General features: G+C 26.6%; 1 protein-coding gene across 1 annotated transcript; it reads left to right on the top strand.

Annotated features, from left to right (window-relative positions):
- The first annotated feature begins 2,116 nt into the window (after window positions 1–2,116).
- On the top strand, window positions 2,117–17,590 carry LOC107453761 (dihydrolipoyllysine-residue succinyltransferase component of 2-oxoglutarate dehydrogenase complex, mitochondrial). Its single transcript, XM_043047491.2, has 12 exons — window positions 2,117–2,248; window positions 3,552–3,628; window positions 3,714–3,788; window positions 7,332–7,387; window positions 8,872–8,980; window positions 9,172–9,422; window positions 10,727–10,824; window positions 12,599–12,729; window positions 14,594–14,661; window positions 14,743–14,826; window positions 14,908–15,075; window positions 17,056–17,590. Exons 2-12 carry the CDS (start codon window positions 3,586–3,588, stop codon window positions 17,188–17,190), a joined length of 1,218 nt encoding a protein of 405 aa, XP_042903425.1. The 5' UTR covers window positions 2,117–2,248; window positions 3,552–3,585; the 3' UTR covers window positions 17,191–17,590.
- Window positions 17,591–18,226: the final 636 nt, after the last annotated feature.

The following is an 18,226-nucleotide window of genomic DNA, read 5'->3' as shown; positions in this document are numbered from 1 at the left end:
GAAATAGAACATAAATTGGTAAAATATCTTCCGAATTATAAAATTTAAATCGTATGTATATATTTTTTTCATCAGATCTAATCGACCCATTTCGTTCAAATATTTGATTGGTACATACATTGATACAATAAAAAAAAATAATAACCACTCAACAATTGTACACACACACACATGATCATGTGTAACATTCGTAGGAAAGTATGAAACAGCGATTGCAAAATTAACAGAAAAAAATTGTTTTCAACAGGGGGTATGATCGCCTTTTACAAATATACAAGCCCTACATCGTGATTCCATACTTAAATTAAGGCAGTTTTTCACCCCGTGGCAGAATCGCAGCGACATTGTCGCAGAAGATTTTTCTTTTGAAAAGTGAAAAAAAAAACTTTTCTTTTCTACAGAATTTTAAACGTATTATTTGAATCATGCATTTTGATAACCCCTTTTTGGCACGCTCAATTTACACCGATAGTATCGTAAATCGATATAATGCTTTGATTGTATTTTCGACAGTTATTGATATTGATTTTCATGTGGATTTTAAATATCTCGATATATTTCTACCAATATGGAAAATTCGAATCGTGCATTTAATCGAACAAAATAAAAGAAAATCACCCATAATATTAGAATAAAAAATATTGCATGTTCTATTAAAAAAAAATTATATAGTTTTCTTTTGTAAGCACACCGCTTTTGTTATTTTAAATTAGTAACATACATGTTTATTATTATTAAAGGTATCTTGCAGAAAGATATTAGTGCTCGAGAGTTTTGTCGCAGATAGCTCGATAAAATTCTGCCACAGGGTTAAATATGTTTCACAGTGAATAAAGTGTCTAATACATAGGGTTCATGCCAGTTGGACGACATGGCGACAATTGTTGCCAAATCTTCAATAAATTCGATAAAATTATAGGCAAGGACGACAAATTCATAGTCTTGAAGTGTGTATGGAATTTACAAAAATAGTTACGAAGATTAGATTTTTGCATCCAATTCAATGTATTTAAAAAAAATGTTTTTTACTAATTTTATTGTTCTATGCTTAGAATGGAATTCAAATGCATGGTATTCAAATTCTGGTACAAAAATTTTTAAATTTCAATGTTTAAAATAAATGTTTAAATTTCAAATTTACATGTGCTATGTTTTGCATTTATGTACTGGCAGTAAAATTGTCCATCAATAAAATTATAATTTTTACTCTTTTAGAATTGACTTAATTGAAAACTATTATTTTTAAATAATTAATACAGTATACTTTCAATATCTTTAAGTTGAAAAAAATTTCAAGATAGCTAGTTTTTGAGATAAGAAGCTCGGAATGAAATATGTTCTAAGAAGTAGAAAACATATTATAAAATATTACTCTAAGAATCAGAGTCAGGAAACTTGAGAATAACTACTACTAAATATGTATGTGATGATAGTTGACTCTAAGTCGAAATGCAACTTTGATAATTTTTTTGTTTATAAGTAAGGCAAAAATAATTACGCATTAAATAAAAAGAATTGGTCTACAATAAACCTACATTGTGATTTTTTGAAAAATTTCATTTTTTATTAAAAAAAGTCCGACATAATAAGGTTTTGAGAAGAAGCTCTTCAACATAGGAATTTAAATTAAGATTAGGTAAATATATTATGCCTAAAGGAAAAATATTTTTTTGACATAACAAGGTTTTCAAGGTATCCAAGTATGAGATATCGAGAGTATACTGTATTTAGAGTAATATTTTGTTAGTTCTTACTTTCTCTGTTTTCCTCATTTATTTATTTGGTCTCAGCATTTTAATCTTCATGTTGAATCTATTTACTATTATTTTTTTAGCTTTTTTACTCTTAATTTTGATAACTACTAATCTTCAATCACTATGGGCTAATGAACCAAATTAGTTTTGGAGTGTTATAGATGGCAATTAATGATTTTTGATGTGTACCATAACATGAATTATGTAATTGTAAAGTTAAATTTTTCTTAACATTGTCTGCCATATTAATTTTTTGGACTACTAAATAATGAATACCTAGGTGGTTCTGTTGGACCACCAAATTTTCATTGCTCATGTGTACCCTACTAAGTCTAAATAAGCAGGTAATTAATAAAAGTTTTTAAAATTATACTTTGTTTTATAATTATGTGTATCATGTGTGTTCTTCTTATTTTTTAACTTCTATTTGATTTATATTTTATTTTTATAGGGCCTAAATCTGCAGCAAAAAATGGTTTCTCTTTTAATCAAAAGTAAGCTTTAATAGCATAATTCAATTATTCTTTGTAATTATTAAGTATATACTTCTTATAATTATAGTTTCTTTTATTTTTTTTCTCTCCAAATTTTTGAGTTATATTTAAGTTTGGATGAATAAATAGGTATTTTAGGGAATTATTTTTCATTCAATAAAAAAATATTAAAAGTGTATACATTTATTATATTTTTTTTCTGTTTATTTTGGCTGTTTTTTTTTTCTCCATGATTTTTTAAAATCAGATTGCTTTTTTTAGTTTAACCTTATTTATATTAATTTTAAGCAGCCTTCAAAATCCTTGAAGAGAAAAAAAGTTCATTTCTCTTAAATCAGTAAATCTGAAAACTCAAGAGATTCATGGGTCTAGCTTCTTTTTTTTTTAAAAAAAAGTAAAATTTTCTTTATATAGCAAATTATCTTTAATTTTTACAAATTAAAATTATAAAGCTGCTGTATAGAAATAGTAAAACTAAAAGAAATAGATAAATGCCAATGACAAAAAAATAATAAAAAAGAAGTTGATTTCACTGAAATTTCTTTCAGTTTTCAAATTTTCTTTGTTAAAGATTTATATTAAGTTAGAAAAATAGATATTAAAAAAAGATATTGAAGTTAAGAAAAAGCCAGGACTAACTTTCAGAAGGTTAAAGAATTTTGTTACCATCCGTGATTAAAATCTAATAGATATTAGTTTTAATTGCTACGTATTATTAAAATGTCCTGTTGCGCAATCTGGCTTTTGCTTTCACATTTTAATTTCAATTTATATATATTTTACTCGCAATCTGGGATATTCTTCATTTAATAAAATAATAATTAGATTGAAAAAAGAATAATTTTAAATGTGAATTTTTATTTATAATAAAAATTTGAGGGAATGGTTTATCACTATTTTAAGGAATCAGTGAAAAGTAAATGTTCAATTAGAATTATTACCTGTCCTCTTTTAATAGTATAATATTAGCCTGGGCAATCTAATTTTCCATCTCCAATATGTATGATAAAATATGGTTTTTGTTTGGTGATGCAATTTTTAGCTCTTTTTCTCCCCCATCCCCGTGATTATCCTGTCAGTTAGTTATCTAAAAAATTTAAAAGAAATTGACTTTATCTACCTTGTTAAATGATTATCATGTAAAATATTCTTTTAATATTTATCATATATTAAATTTATATTAGTGAAATTCAACAGATCATTACAGTAAAATAAACATTTAATTGTTATTTAACATCCAGGTGTTTTTGACTAAACCGGACTAATTTTCAATAAGCTGAAATTAATTCTGTATCTTTTTAAGGTCAAAATATGTTTCCACACTTTACTTATCTCAAATGAATCTTGGAAAATGTTATATACACACATCATCTAATTTAAGTAAGTTTGTTTATATTTTAAACACAGAAGTTATATATTTTTAAGATATGTTCTTTCTTTCTTTAATGTTAAAATTATTTTTTAGGAAATGAAGTTAGAGAAATTAAAGTACCTACATTTCCTGAATCTATAAGTGAAGGAGACTTAAATTGGAGTAAAGGTAATTTTTTTCTTACTTCATTTCTTTTGATATTTTTACAAATGTTTTATTGAGTTCTTACTTTATAAATTCTTTTTGTATGGTATTTGTGTAAAGATCAAGCATTGTTGAATGTCACATGACTTAATATATGAATCTTTTGTTTTTGAGTATCTATTAAGAATGGATAAGAGTTAAATTTCAATTTTAGGGAGTATTATTAAACACAGAAACCTTATTAAATTTTTTACACATAACTTTAAGGTTTTATTAAGATGATGAAAGGGAATAGAATGAATTTCTTAATATATATTTATCTTTTTGTTTCTAACTAATTTTTCAGTTAATTACGGCAATTAATAATTCATTAGTTTCTGACTAATAAATTACTAATTGCCAATATATATGCAAATCAGATTTTGATTCATTCAATAGGATCTTGCCATGTCTATTTTCAATCTGCTTGATTTCTCTGTTGGTTAGGGAAGATGCATTTTTAACTTTCCTTTTTTTAGGGATTAAGACATGTTATGTTCATGGTTTGAGTTGTCACACTGTTATATAAACTTATTTCAAAAAAATTATTTTATGTACATAATGTAAAATATTTGTTTGATTTATATTTAAACTAATTGTTTGAATTTGCATGCGCTATTTCATTTTTACTATTCCCATTCTATTGTGCATAATGAAATTTGTATCTACCTGCAAGAATAAATTTTTTAAATATTGATTAGAACTTTTACTTTATTAACTTTTTATGTGTTCATTGCATTTCTCTGAAGAAAAAAAAAAGTTTAAAAATCACAAAAATTTACTTGAATTAGTTTTGCTATAAAATACACATATAATATATACATGCAACTATACAAATAAACATATAATATATTACAGGGGTGGCCAAGCTCCTCGATAGTGGAGCCATTTTTCAAAACCTGAAATTTTTCGAGAGCCGCAATTAAATACGTATTTAAAAGGAATGCAACTGTAGAGCTAGAGCTAATGTAGAGCTTGATCTTCTTGCATCTCTATTAATTCTAATTTGCAAGATGCTTTTTGGGTCATAATTATAATGGAAATGGGAAACTGATCTTGAATTATGTTAATTTCAAATGGATTCTGAAGAAAATCGAGACTATTTAAAATATTTCAAGTCTTGAAATCTATTTTGGAATTCCGCCTTTCTAGCTTTTTTTATATACTTGTTGAGTTTTTCTTGTTTAGTATTGGAACAAATTTTTTTACTTCGAGGAAAATGACAAAATGTTTAATTTTTAATGCTCTTTTGCGAAACTTGTAATTTAGTTTGAAAATTAAATATGCACTGTGAGAAGTCAGATATTATTTTATCTTTCCCCTGCAATTGTAAATTCAGTGTTTGCAAGTGTTCCATGACATCAGTTAAAAACATTAAGTCTTGTAACAACTCGTCATCGTCTGATTTTGAATAGGTTATTTCCTTTTCTTTTAGAAATGCAGCTATCGGATAAAACAAATATACAAAACAATTTAATATGTTGTAGCTAGAAAGGAAATTAATGTCATTTGGAAGTTCTTCCTCCTTTAATTCTTTAAGGAAATTTTTGAATTGCATTGGTGCGAATGTAATTTACAATGTGTAACGCTGTTTTTAGGACATCGGGATATTTAAAATATTTTGTAACAAAATATTCTCGGTGAACAGTGAATCGGTGTGAATTGTGGAATTTAAGAATCATCTCTTAAGAGCCCAATAAGGTCAATTTTTTTATCTAGCATTGCCGGAGCTCCATCAGTTGTAATGCTTATAAGTTTATTTTTTGGACAAAAAGAATAAATTATTGGTAGATCGTGTTAATCGGTCAGAGAGTCGGTCGATTACGCGACTGTATATGCTCGTTCGCGTAATTTTCGATGAGTCCTGAAACTTGGACATCTACATAACATTCTTAACTTGGACGAAAATGAAATTTGTTACAATGTTGCACTTAGTCTTTCATATTTGTTGTTAGTAATTTAAAAGACATTTTGAAACAGATATAGAACAATAATAATAATTTTTTAAAATATAATAGCAAAAAAATTTAAAGGGAACTCTGGTACATTTATCGAGAGTCACAAATAATCCTTCAAAGAGCTGCATATGGCTCGTGAGCCACAGGTTGACCCCCCTGATATATTAGGTTGTAGATTAATTACTTATGACAGAGTTTAAAGACTGATAATGGACCTTATCAGAATATTTCAACAACAGCAAAACTCAACTGTTCTTTAAAATGACTCTGAAGTTTGCAGCAAAATTTCATTACATTTTTCATGTATTTTTCTCTTTCTAAATGTTCTGTATTTAGGAAAATGTATAAATATAAGTATGATAAAATGTAATGTATGCAATGCATAAGATACAAATGGCGCTGTTAACAGTGATAGACAATCATTTCAGTTCTGTAACAGGTACCTATCATTATAATTTAAACACAGAATGAAAATTCACTCATACTGTGTTATACATTTTGCTAATTTATTTAATACTGCAACATAAAGATAGCTTTCTTTAGTGTTGTTTGTTTCTTTGAATTATACTAGTATAATCACTAAGAAAGAAGATAACTTAGTGATTCAAATTTAGATGTATAACATCATTCGCAGATTTAAATGATTCTTTGCCTAAACGAAATTATTTTGTTATTCCTGAAATTAGTCCTACACATTACCATTTTCCTCTCCATTTATAAATAAAATAAATGACTTGATCCATAAAGAGGCAAAATTCATATATTATTATTTTTTTCTTATTAAACCTTTTGTAAATCTTTCAAATTTTGCTGAAAAGAAATTTATTTAATAACCATTCAAATATTCAGCATTAGTACAAAATTATAGGGAGAAAAGAAAAAAGAAATAGCTAATTTAGCTTAAACATTTGACTTTATTTTGATGTGTTTGCTAAATGCAGTGGAAATGCATATAATGCTGTTAATAATTTGTTTCATTATTAGTGTACTTAACTTTGAGATATTAAGATCAATATCATTCCTGATTTGGTTTTATTTTTGGATTATGTTACTATGTTAGTTTAACAATGTTTTTCAATTGCAAGTGTACTAGTCTGTTGAAAATATTTTGGAACAGAAAAATGGTGTGTTCTATTGAATTTAGTAGGTGTTTAAATTTTTCTGCTTCCAGAGTCTAGGTGGCAAATAACTTTATTTTAAGAAACTTTTTATTTTAAATTTTAGGATCAAGTTACATAAATAGAATAATTTACTTAATTTGCTTCATCTGAAATATATTTATATAAGAGATTGTAAATTAAGTGTTTAATTATCTTAATTGGTATTTTTAAAAAAATAATTTATTCAATTTTTTATATTAGGTAGATGTTCATTTTTATCGATCATGACACGAAGAAAAAGTCGTCATATATTAAAATTTATGAAAGCTCTTTTTTTTCCCCTCCCCTTCAGAACTGAAAAACTTCATGTGCTTGAATTTGTGATCAATTTGAATTTTTAAATTAAAACAATTTATTCATATTATCAAGTCATTAGATAGATTAATAAAACTCTCCATTTATTCTTAAAGCTGTTGGAGACTCAGTTGTAGAAGATGAAGAGATCGGTCAAGTGGAAACAGATAAAGTATAATTATAAATTATCATTTTTAGTTAAAAACTTCATATGCTATACAATGTACTTAATCAGTTATTTTTAGTTACATGTTTGTTTAGAAAGCATTTTTGTTGAAATCAAAATTATGCTCAATTTCTTGTGTTTAAGCTTAAATTATCTACCCAATCGGTGCAATGGGTTTAGTTTTTGACTATTGCTGCTAGGGTTTGATTTTCTGGACTAAGGCTGTGTTCGGACTGTCCTTTCTCAGATTGTGTTAGTCGTTTCAGATCTACTCCAATGTAATGTCTCTGGCTATTTTAGAGCCACCTCCCCTCTAAAAAAATTCCTGTCCAGTTGAGCAGTTGAAGAGTGTAATGCAAGGCCTGGTTATAACAAACGCTATCTGATTTCCAATCAAAATTGTGTTAGTGTAGCGAGTGTAAAAGCCAGTATTGTCTTTGGATCATCATATAAGATAAATCCCTGATGTACATAGCTCACTGATGTAGTTCTAGTGAAGGTTAACAACCATACCAATTTAAAATCAGATTATTGTGATTTTTATAAGATTACTGTAATAATAAAGTTTTATTATAAGGTTCTTTTTCACTTATCAAGTAATTATACATTTGATTTTTCTAAATAGTGTGTTCTCATGTAATTTTTTTTTAAAAATACAATATCTAAAGTGAAAATATTTATTATTTAAATACACCAAATCAATATGAAACAGGTGAAATAATTTTTGAAAAACCCTGATTTCAAAATTTTTATACTTATTATCATTATCAAGTTTCTTTTTACGCCAGTTTGGCGCTTAAGGCCTTAAGTCTCATTCTCTATTGCTTGCTGTCCAAAGCAGTCTTCTTAGCCAAGCTCCAGTTAGACCATCCAAGAGCATCTTTTTTACCCACTGTCATTTTTTGCCCTGCTTTTTGACTTTGTGTGCAAGATGATATTCCATCTGATATTTCTTAAGAAGTCTTTTACAGTTAGTGCTGTTGATTTTGTTACGAATTTTTTTTTTCGTTTTTCCATGATAATGAGTGTGCCTGCTGAAACCCATTTCTTGTTAGCTTTCTTGGGTTGTTTCTCCAAAACTGCACTTTCAGTTTTATTGAAATTTTCTATGCAGGTGGTCCAGTATGTTCCCATCTGCTCTTTATCTTCTCTCAAAGCGCAGCAAATTTCTTTTTTTCTTTTTCAGTTAAATTTTAGAGGTATCTTTCACATTTTTGTCTGTCAGTTTTGAGAGATGATTGCTGCATCATTTCTTTTTCTTTCTCGCCTTTCAGCTTGAAAGTTTTAAGTTAACATCAGCACGTACAAGGTTGTGATCAGGCAATATGTCTGCACTCCTTTTTACTCTGATATCAGGAACTGAACATTTGAACATGTTGTTTATTTATGCTTAAGTTATTTTTATTATAAAATTAACATGGATTCTTATTCTCAATGATTTAGTTTGTAATAGTATTCTTTCATGTATAAAAATATATACTTTCTTTCAGACAAATATTCCTGTATTAGCCACAGCAGCTGGAGTTATTGAAGAATTGCTTGTTGAAGATGGAGCTACTGTTACTCCTGGCTTAGTAGTTTGCAAGGTTAGGGTTGGAGGTATAGTTATCTGTTTTTCTCATTACTATTTAATAACCTTTAAAGCATTAAAGTTTGAATTGTTTTGTGATGAAATTATTGATTAAAATATTAAAGCTAATATCTTTTAAAATAGCTTGCTTGATTTAAACTTCAGCTCAGGAAATTTTTTAAAATTAAATTTCATACTTTCATCTTGTCTTTACTTATAGCTGAGGCAAGTGCTCCAAAAGCAGAAGTATCTGAAAAAACAGCCGCCCCACCTTCTGAAACTGTTCCCTCGCAAACCCCTGCGACTGATGTAAGCTCTCCTCCTCCAACAACACCACCACCAATTCCACCAAAACCAACTGCTCCTTTATCATCCAAGCCAGTGTCATCCATAAAAATACCTGTTATTCCTATGCCTTTACCTCCTGGTCAAGCTGAATCTACTATCACAGATTCAAGAACAGAAACAAAGGTAATCCAAATTCTTTTATTGTTTTTCTCCCAAATTTTCTTGTTTTCAAATATGTTAATTGGTATAAGTGGCCTTTAAAGCTTGATTTTCAAATAATTTTTCGAGATTTCAGTTTTGACAAATCTTTGTGCAGTTTCCAGCATAATGCCTTTTCAAATTTCAGTTCTTTGATTTATAGTTCCCGAGTTGTGGTAGTTTATAAAAAAAAGTTCAAGCCATGTTAATCTAATTTTTAAAAATTTCTGTTATTTACTAAAGCTATTATTTAAAGGCGTCCTGAAGTGCAAAAATGTTGTGCTGTCATTAAATAAAAAAATTAAAGTTGTTCAAATGGTGAAAACAAAGGCGAAAATGATAAAAGCATAGTGTTTCAAAGTTACTATGACCCAATCAACTGTACTGAATATTTGAATTTTTTTTTTTTAAATTTTGTATTAGTGTTTGGCAAAAAAAGACAATATCAATTAAATATCAAGGGGAAAAAAAAAAGAATTTCTAAGACGTAGTTTAATAATTATTTGTTTAATTTTGTCAGATTGTTTTTTAAAGTATATGTTGTCATATGAAATAATGTTTTTCGGTTCTTTTCGGTTAGCTGGCTGTAAGTAAAAAGTCACTGAAAATGTCGACGTACAAGGTAGTGATTTTTTAATGCATAAAAATTGGATAAAATAAAAAAATTAAGGGAAAAAATAGTTGAATTTCCTTGCAGCCCAGTTAACTAAAAAATGCCTTCCCCACCCTTTTTATGCATGTGTGAGTAATATATTTTTAAAACTGCTTTTGGGAGTGTGCAACAGTTATTCATGATTGTTATGTCTAAGTTTAACTACCTTTAACCATCTCTCTCTATTCTAATTCTGAAAATGGTGCAAATTGTCAGTATGAAGAAAAGGTACAGTTTTGCAAATGTGAAAAGTGTTTGAGATCTAATTTTTAATTTTTGAAAAATTTAACTTAAATGCAATAACCAAACTTAAAGCTCTAAAGGGCAATAGTAATTATAGCTTTGCCTGAAGTATAAGGCACTTGACAAACAGAAGCTTTTTTCCTTTGGAGAAAAAGCTTCAAAAAACACTGTCAAGGAAGTTACCTAAAATCATCTACAAAACATTGCTATAAATGTTTCTTTAAAGTTTTCCAATAATTTTAAGATTTATTTTTTAAACCAGATCGGTCTTAGTTTTAATTGAATCGTACAGGATAATTAGCTTTCTACTGTAATTGCACATTTTTTATAATACTTTTAGCTAATTAAATTTTTTTATCTGAGTAATTTAAAACTTAATATATTTCTATCATAGGTGAAACTGAATAGAATGCGACAACGCATAGCTCAAAGATTGAAAGAAGCTCAGAATACATATGCTATGTTAACAACATTTAATGAAGTTGATATGTCGTAAGCATTACAAAATTCACTTTTATAACAATTTTTTTATAATGATGACTAGTTTTTTTAGTAGTTACAATACTCTTGAAACCTTTAAGCTTTCAGTAAATATTGTCTAAAATTTTATTTTAAGAATAATTACAATCATGTACAATTGTTGTTTCAAAAGGAAAAAAAAAAAAAAAAATCAACAAATAATCAACATATTTAGTACACTTTTTACTATTAAGTAAATAAAAACTTTTTCATTAAAGTAATAAAATGGCATCTGAGTAATTTTAGTAGTTCAGAAATTTTTAATACTAAATACGATTTTTCTCAATTAACAATGTTTTATGAATATAAATGAATATCTAAATTATCACAAAAAATTAAAATTGATTCCATATAAAACTGCAAATATTTAGGTTAACTGAGATTGCAAGCTCATTTTAAACTCATTTTTTTTTTATTTATTCCAAGTACAAAACGCTTGCTGATTTTTGTTTCTGTTATTTTTAAATCTCACTCTCTCTCTATATATACACCTTCCTTAGCAGCAAAATAACTTGGACACTCAATGGATGGCAATTTTTAAGATATCAGCCCTATATAGAATTGGTAGATTAACCTAGTAGATTAACTTAATATTTTATAACCATTATCCATCCAATATGTGCTATAAATTGTCTATTTCACCTGATATTTTACAGCCATTCTACCAATATTGGCCCTATATAGAATTGTTATTGCCCAATATTAAAAGTCATTCTAGGACTAATATTAAAAAATCTAGAGATCCCAATATTGGTTCCTCAGTTGATGCTGTTATAGGACCTATATTGCTAGGGTATATATATACACACAGTGGAACCTCGATTTTACGTTTTATGTCAAACACGTAGTTTTAAAAAATGCATGAAGCAGGAAAACATAAAATCAGGGGGGAAAAAATGTATGCATTTTTTTAAAAAATTGACACTTATGAGATGACTGTTGGAAAAAAACAACATAATCTTTACTTGTTTTTGTTTCTAGATACAATTTCAACAACATAACTCTGAATATTTACCATTGTTTGCAAATTGCATTGGTTTACATTTACGAATCAATATTGTTTTGGAGTTTTTATGCTCTGAAACTCTTGATCAGTGGTTGGTAATTTTGTGAAAACATAAAAAGAATTTATATGTGGCACTTAAAAATGTTTAGCTAGATAGTTTATTTATCTCTAAATAATTTATAATTTATTTATCTCTTCCTTAATTTGTCTCTGTCTGTTGGATTAAAGTCACTTAACAAATGTAAACTTTATTGTTTATTGCTGTAAATTTCACAGTAATCAACAAGTAAAATTTTCTAGTTATTTTTTGCAATTTGATCAGAAGTTTGAGTTATTATTTGATCAGAAGTTTGAGTTATTTAAAATAACTTTATTAAAACCCATTTTTTTCATTATTTAATTTGCCTTGTTATGCAATCTATTATCTATTGTAAACTGGGTAACAGTTTTTTTTATAGTGAAAATTATTGTATACTAGAACTCTTTATTTGATTATTATTTTTCTAGTCATGGCACAGTAAAGTAACTATCAGTTCTTAAGAAATATTTAATATACATTTTGGTTATATTTTCAATTTTTTTTAATATTAATGAAAATTAATAAAAACATTGGTGCCTTCATTAAAATGATGTTCTGCCAGTACTGTAAAACTCAGTTTTGTATTTCATTAATCATTTAATTACACATTATTAACATTTTTTTAAAACAATTTCTATAGATTGGTCTCATCTATTTTTCAGAAATGTCATTGAAATGAGAAATAAGCATAAAGATGCTTTTCTTAAAAAGCATAATATTAAACTAGGTTTCATGTCAGCTTTTGTGAAGGCAGCTGCGTATGCTCTGCATGATCAACCCGTTGTTAATGCAGGTAAAAGTTCAAGTTGTACTTTATTTATTTTAAATAAGCTTCAGACTTACCAACTCTCAGACTTTTTAATCTTATTTCTGAATTTCAAGCCATCAATGTATTTACTCAGCCTTTTTTCCTAATAAATGTTTGAATAAGCACACTTTGCATACAGTTCTCAAAACACTCTCCTCCAAAACAGCGATTTAGTAGTTTGAGTGTATTAAGCTTATCATTAATTCCTTTTCAAAACTTTTTTTTTAATATTTTGTAATGTCTTATAAACCAAAAAAAAATATAACATTGCTTTTTGAAAAGCATGAATAATTTGTCTTTTAAGAGCGGTATCTTAATTCATGCTAAAATACCTAATAAGAGTATTATCTCAATTGCTACTTTTCAGTTGGTAATTGGTTGGTTATTTGTAAAAGTTTTAGGAAAATGTGACATCTTATTTCTAGACTTTCTAGTTACTCAGTTTTATGTTTTAGAATGGAAAGATAATTTAAAATTTTTTTCATTCTTTTGATTAAAAAGGTGCCAAGTCAGTATCAAGAAAAAGTAATGTTTACAGTGTTGGCCAAGTTTAAGCTAGTAGCATAAACCACTTTTTACTGTGGAGCGCTTAATCTGTGAGAGAATATTCAGCCATGTAACAGAAATAACTCATGTTCATCTTAGTTAAAACAAACTTGAAATTTTGACTGCAAACGAGAACACGTTAGAAATTTTTTTTATGTGACGCACTAAGAAATGCTATAAATCAGTTATTCAGTCTAATTAAAGAATTAGTTATTTCTAAACAATTTAGTTATTTTTTGTAATTTTTGAAGGAAAAAAGTTTTTAAATAAATATAGTTTAACAGTTGTGTGAATTTTTATTTTTTACATCTTCGGTATTGATTTGCTTATTATGCTATGTTGCAATGACTAAAATTCTCAAGCTTTTCTGAGGTTGACAGATATTTTTATCTCAAAATTACACAGTTTCAAAGTTGATTTTTATGGTAAACTTTCTTATTTTATGTGATAAACACTTTTGATGAAAAATATTTTTTATTTCTGAAAAAAAAAGCAAATGCTAAATTTGATTTAAAAAAAATAGTAATAATGAAATTAAAAAAAACTATTTCGGCAATTTTACATTTATTTATTTCGAAATTGTGTCAGTATTCCCTATTTTCCCAATTTCATTTCCCAAATTACAATTCTTTGATATCACATATATATGCATTCATAGATTGTCAATAAATATTTTTACTAGTCAAAAACTAATAATTTAAAAGTTAAATTATTTACAAGAGCTTTATTATACTTATTTGCCAATCATAGGTAGTCTTCTAGTCTAAGATGACTAAATTATGGCTTGTGTTGCAAAACAATTTATTGTTATCAGGTCACAAGACCTATGTCTTAAAAAAAAATCAAAATTATAAATATAACTAAAAGTGCAAGTTTTGACCAATTAGTACAAGGGAAGCAACTATTATTAAAAATTTAAATACCAGCTGAATTAGCTTTTCTTTTTTTTTAACTATGCATATATTACTTCTCATTTGTATGTTGTGTTTTTTTTATTTGTTTAAATTAAATTTAAACCTACCTCACAATTAATTTTTTAAAATTTTTTTTTTAAAATAATGAGCAGAAAAGAAAAGAATTTTAGTAGATAGAAACATATTTTAGTTTTTAAATTTTAAAAGGAGTAATCATATCAATGTATGTCTTATTTAACTTCTTAATTAGATCCAATGCTTCTAAATTATTTATTCTTCCACTTTTTGAACAAGTTAACCATATCTCTTTTTATATTAATAATGAATTGTTTGAACATTAAGCATTTATTTCTAATAAGTTGCTCATTTAATTTCTTATCTATTTACAGTTATTGATGAAGAATTTATAGTGTATCGTAATTATATTGATATTAGTGTGGCTGTGGCAACACCTAAGGTAGATTAGTTTTATGCAGATTTCTTACATTTTAATTACTGATTTAAAAGACAAAATATATAAAACTGTATGTAATTTTAGGGGCTTGTTGTTCCTGTTATTCGAAATTTAGGAAAAATGAACTATGCTGATATTGAGAAAGCGATTCATGCTTTAGGAGAAAAAGTAAAAAAAATTATAACTTTTAGCACTTAACTTTTAGAGATAGTGTTTCATTTGTGATATAATTTTGTTTTCTTATCATAGGCACGTACAGGAACGTTAGCTATTGAAGATATGGATGGAGGAACTTTTACTATTAGCAATGGCGGTGTTTTCGGTTCCCTTTCAGGAACGCCAATAATTAATCCTCCTCAATCTGCAATATTAGGAATGCATGCCATCAAGGAACGCCCTGTTGTCATTAATGGAAAGGTAATTCAAATACGTTCAGACATGTGATTCTTTTTTCAAGATGAAATTCATTATTTTCTGATATTTTTTTACTATTTCCCCTCATTTATCTTGTTATGTTATATTATTTTTTTAAAATCAATATATTTTTTATGCATTTGAGAACATTGTTACTTGGACTTCTATCATGTCCTTTTAAAAATTTATTAAAACTAATCAAAATTTACTTCAAATTTCTAAATTAATGAAGGTTTCAATTAGATACAAGCAGTTTGAAATTTTCAGGCATATTTTATTTTAAATTGCTCTAACTGATTAATTTTTGTATGATTATATGTTAGTCGAATAAACTGAAGTTCTTACTGGTAAAAACAACAAACATTTTTTACTCTGAACTCAGTTTGTGCTCAACAGTTTATGATGCATGATTTATATTATTCAGGATTAAAGTAATAAATATTATCAATATTTAATAAAAGTTAGTCAATATTGAATGAAATGAATTTAGACTGAATAAGCATAATACTTACATTTATTGGTAATCAATAATCGCTGATTGTTATAACTGTTTTTAAAATTAAAATACTTCATTTGTGATTAATACTTTTAACTTAATGCTTATCAATACTGAGCATATTTCCTCCTTTTAAATATAATAAGCAAAACTATATGCATGATTTTATTTATTTCTAATTGACAAATTGACTTATATTGTAAATTTTTAACTTTTTTCATTTCAATATTTTCCGTATTTAAAGAAATAGCCGCAAATGACTAACAATTTTAGCTTAATAAAAAACGTGCATCCTTTTGTAACAATTGATGAATGATATATGTTCCATAAAAAAAATTCTTATGGGAGAAATAAGCTATACCAATGCCTTGTCACTTTAACCCAAGTGTCAAGATACAAAAAATTCCACTAAATAAATGGGTTTTGGAAAAATAATTAAATTATTTTGAAGTTCTTGGTTCAAGTATGTCAATCACTATATCTTATCTGCCATTATTCTGTATTTGTATATTTGAAGATTATATTAATGAGTATATTAGCTGAAAATATTTTGTACTTTCTGAATGTGTTGAGAAAAATACTTATTTAATAATTAAGTTACTTAGGATCTGAAATCCAGTTTGTAAAGTAAATAGCAGTATTGATGTTAAATATAATGTATTTCTTCACAAGTTTTAGGTTTATTTTAAATTTAATAAAATAACTATTCTTAAAATGCTGCCATTTATTAAGATACTTTTTTAAAATATAACTATTTTTAAAAATAAGTTATTTAAGGGCCAAACTTTGATTCATTAAGTTCAATAAGTCAAGATTAACCAAATATTTAATGTTCAGTGAAATCACTAATTGTAACCTTGCTAATTTTTGATATTTTTAACTCGCTGTTAATTGCACTATTTCCCCTAACAAAACATTAAGGGGAATTTATGCACTCTTTTTTATAAACTAACATTTTAAATAATAAAAGAGGCTACTCATTCAAAATATTTAAAAGTAATTCTTATTTTGTGTGGCATCATTATAAAGTATTGTTTTGACAAAAAATGCTAAATTTGAAATAATGTTATTTAAATGTTTTGTTTTGACATAGTTAAATAAGAAATAGATTTCTTTTTTTTTGGGGAGGGGGAATCATTTTATTTTAATCATACATAACTAAACATTTAATAAGTAAAGGAAGAACTTTTGCCAGTTTTGCATAGTAGGGTTGTTACTGTAACACTTTTACTTCTTCAATAATCTTTAATCTTCAATAATTGCAAACGTTACATTTTTATGATTTAGTTACATTTTAATAAAAAAATTTTGAGAAATTCCATAAAATGCTCTTATTGTTTGACAAACAATAAAAGCACATTGTTAAACAAAAATAAAATTTAGAATTTTAAAGAAAAGACCACAAGTCCTATGCCTAGCTACATATTAACATTGATTTCAGTTAATCTAGGGTTAGATAGTAATTGCTAATTTGTTTCTTTGTGTAGATTGAAATTCGGCCTATGATGAACCTTGCCTTGACATATGACCACCGCCTTATTGATGGCCGTGAAGCTGTTGGATTCCTGATTAAAATTAAATCTGCTGTTGAGGACCCTAGAATTATGCTTATGGATCTTTAAGTTATGAACATTATTAATTTTATAGAATTCCAATAGATTTGTTTAAGGGATGGAGCTTAAAGAATCTAGATATTTTTCAAGCTTTACTTATTGTGTTTGAATTCATAGCTACTGTTCTTTATTCATTCCAGCCTGGTAATTTTGAATAAAATGTGTTTTTATTTACTGCTTTCAAATATTATATTCACTTTTAGTGATTTAAGAGAAAATTGATTTAAGATTCAATATGTGAGGGGGAAGGAAACATTCTTAATAATTTTATAGATTTGTGAAAAAGCAGAGGAAAAAATTATCTTATTCTAGACACTTATTGATATGTATGAAATGCAGCCTTCAAATATGATTTGTTTAACTTTTATAAAACATCTGTAAAAATAATAAATAAATAATTCAGTTTTGACTTTTCTATATCTTTAAATTTCAGAAATGGTATCTGCCAACTTTGTACTGAACAAAATTCTTGTTTTTTTGTTTTTTTTTCCTTTTCAAAAGTTGAAATTTTCTTTATAAATAAATAGCTGGACCTGATGCATGTAGCTTGACATGATACTATTATTTCCCTTAATATGGTTAACATTAAACACAGTTTTTCCATCAGTGTACTTCCCATAAATGTGTAATCCTCTTATTAAAAGGAAGAAAAAAAATATGAAAAGTGTAGCTAATTAAAGAGAAGTGAAACAAAAACTACACACCATGATTAAACACTTACAGATGTTATAAACTAATTATAATCATTCTTAAGCAAAGCTATTACAGTTTATATGACTGTTTCCAAAAATGTTTTAATGTTTCTCATTTTAATTCATTGGTAAAATATTTTAAAATAAAGAAATGTTACATGCTCAACGTTATACTGCACCTGCAAATTTTGATGAATTTTCAAAACAGTTAAAAAAAAAACTATAATAGAGTACAGATAAAATTATCTACAGCAAGCTATTTTTTAATGCTAAAATCATTTTATAATGTGTAACAGAATAAGTGTTTTATACTATGGTCAAACCTTACTTTCTCAAGCCTTTCTCTCACTGAG

Source organism: Parasteatoda tepidariorum, chromosome 1 (assembly GCF_043381705.1).
Source record: "Parasteatoda tepidariorum isolate YZ-2023 chromosome 1, CAS_Ptep_4.0, whole genome shotgun sequence".
Taxonomy (NCBI): Eukaryota; Metazoa; Arthropoda; class Arachnida; order Araneae; family Theridiidae; genus Parasteatoda; species Parasteatoda tepidariorum.
This window is presented reverse-complemented; position numbering and strand designations above follow the sequence as displayed.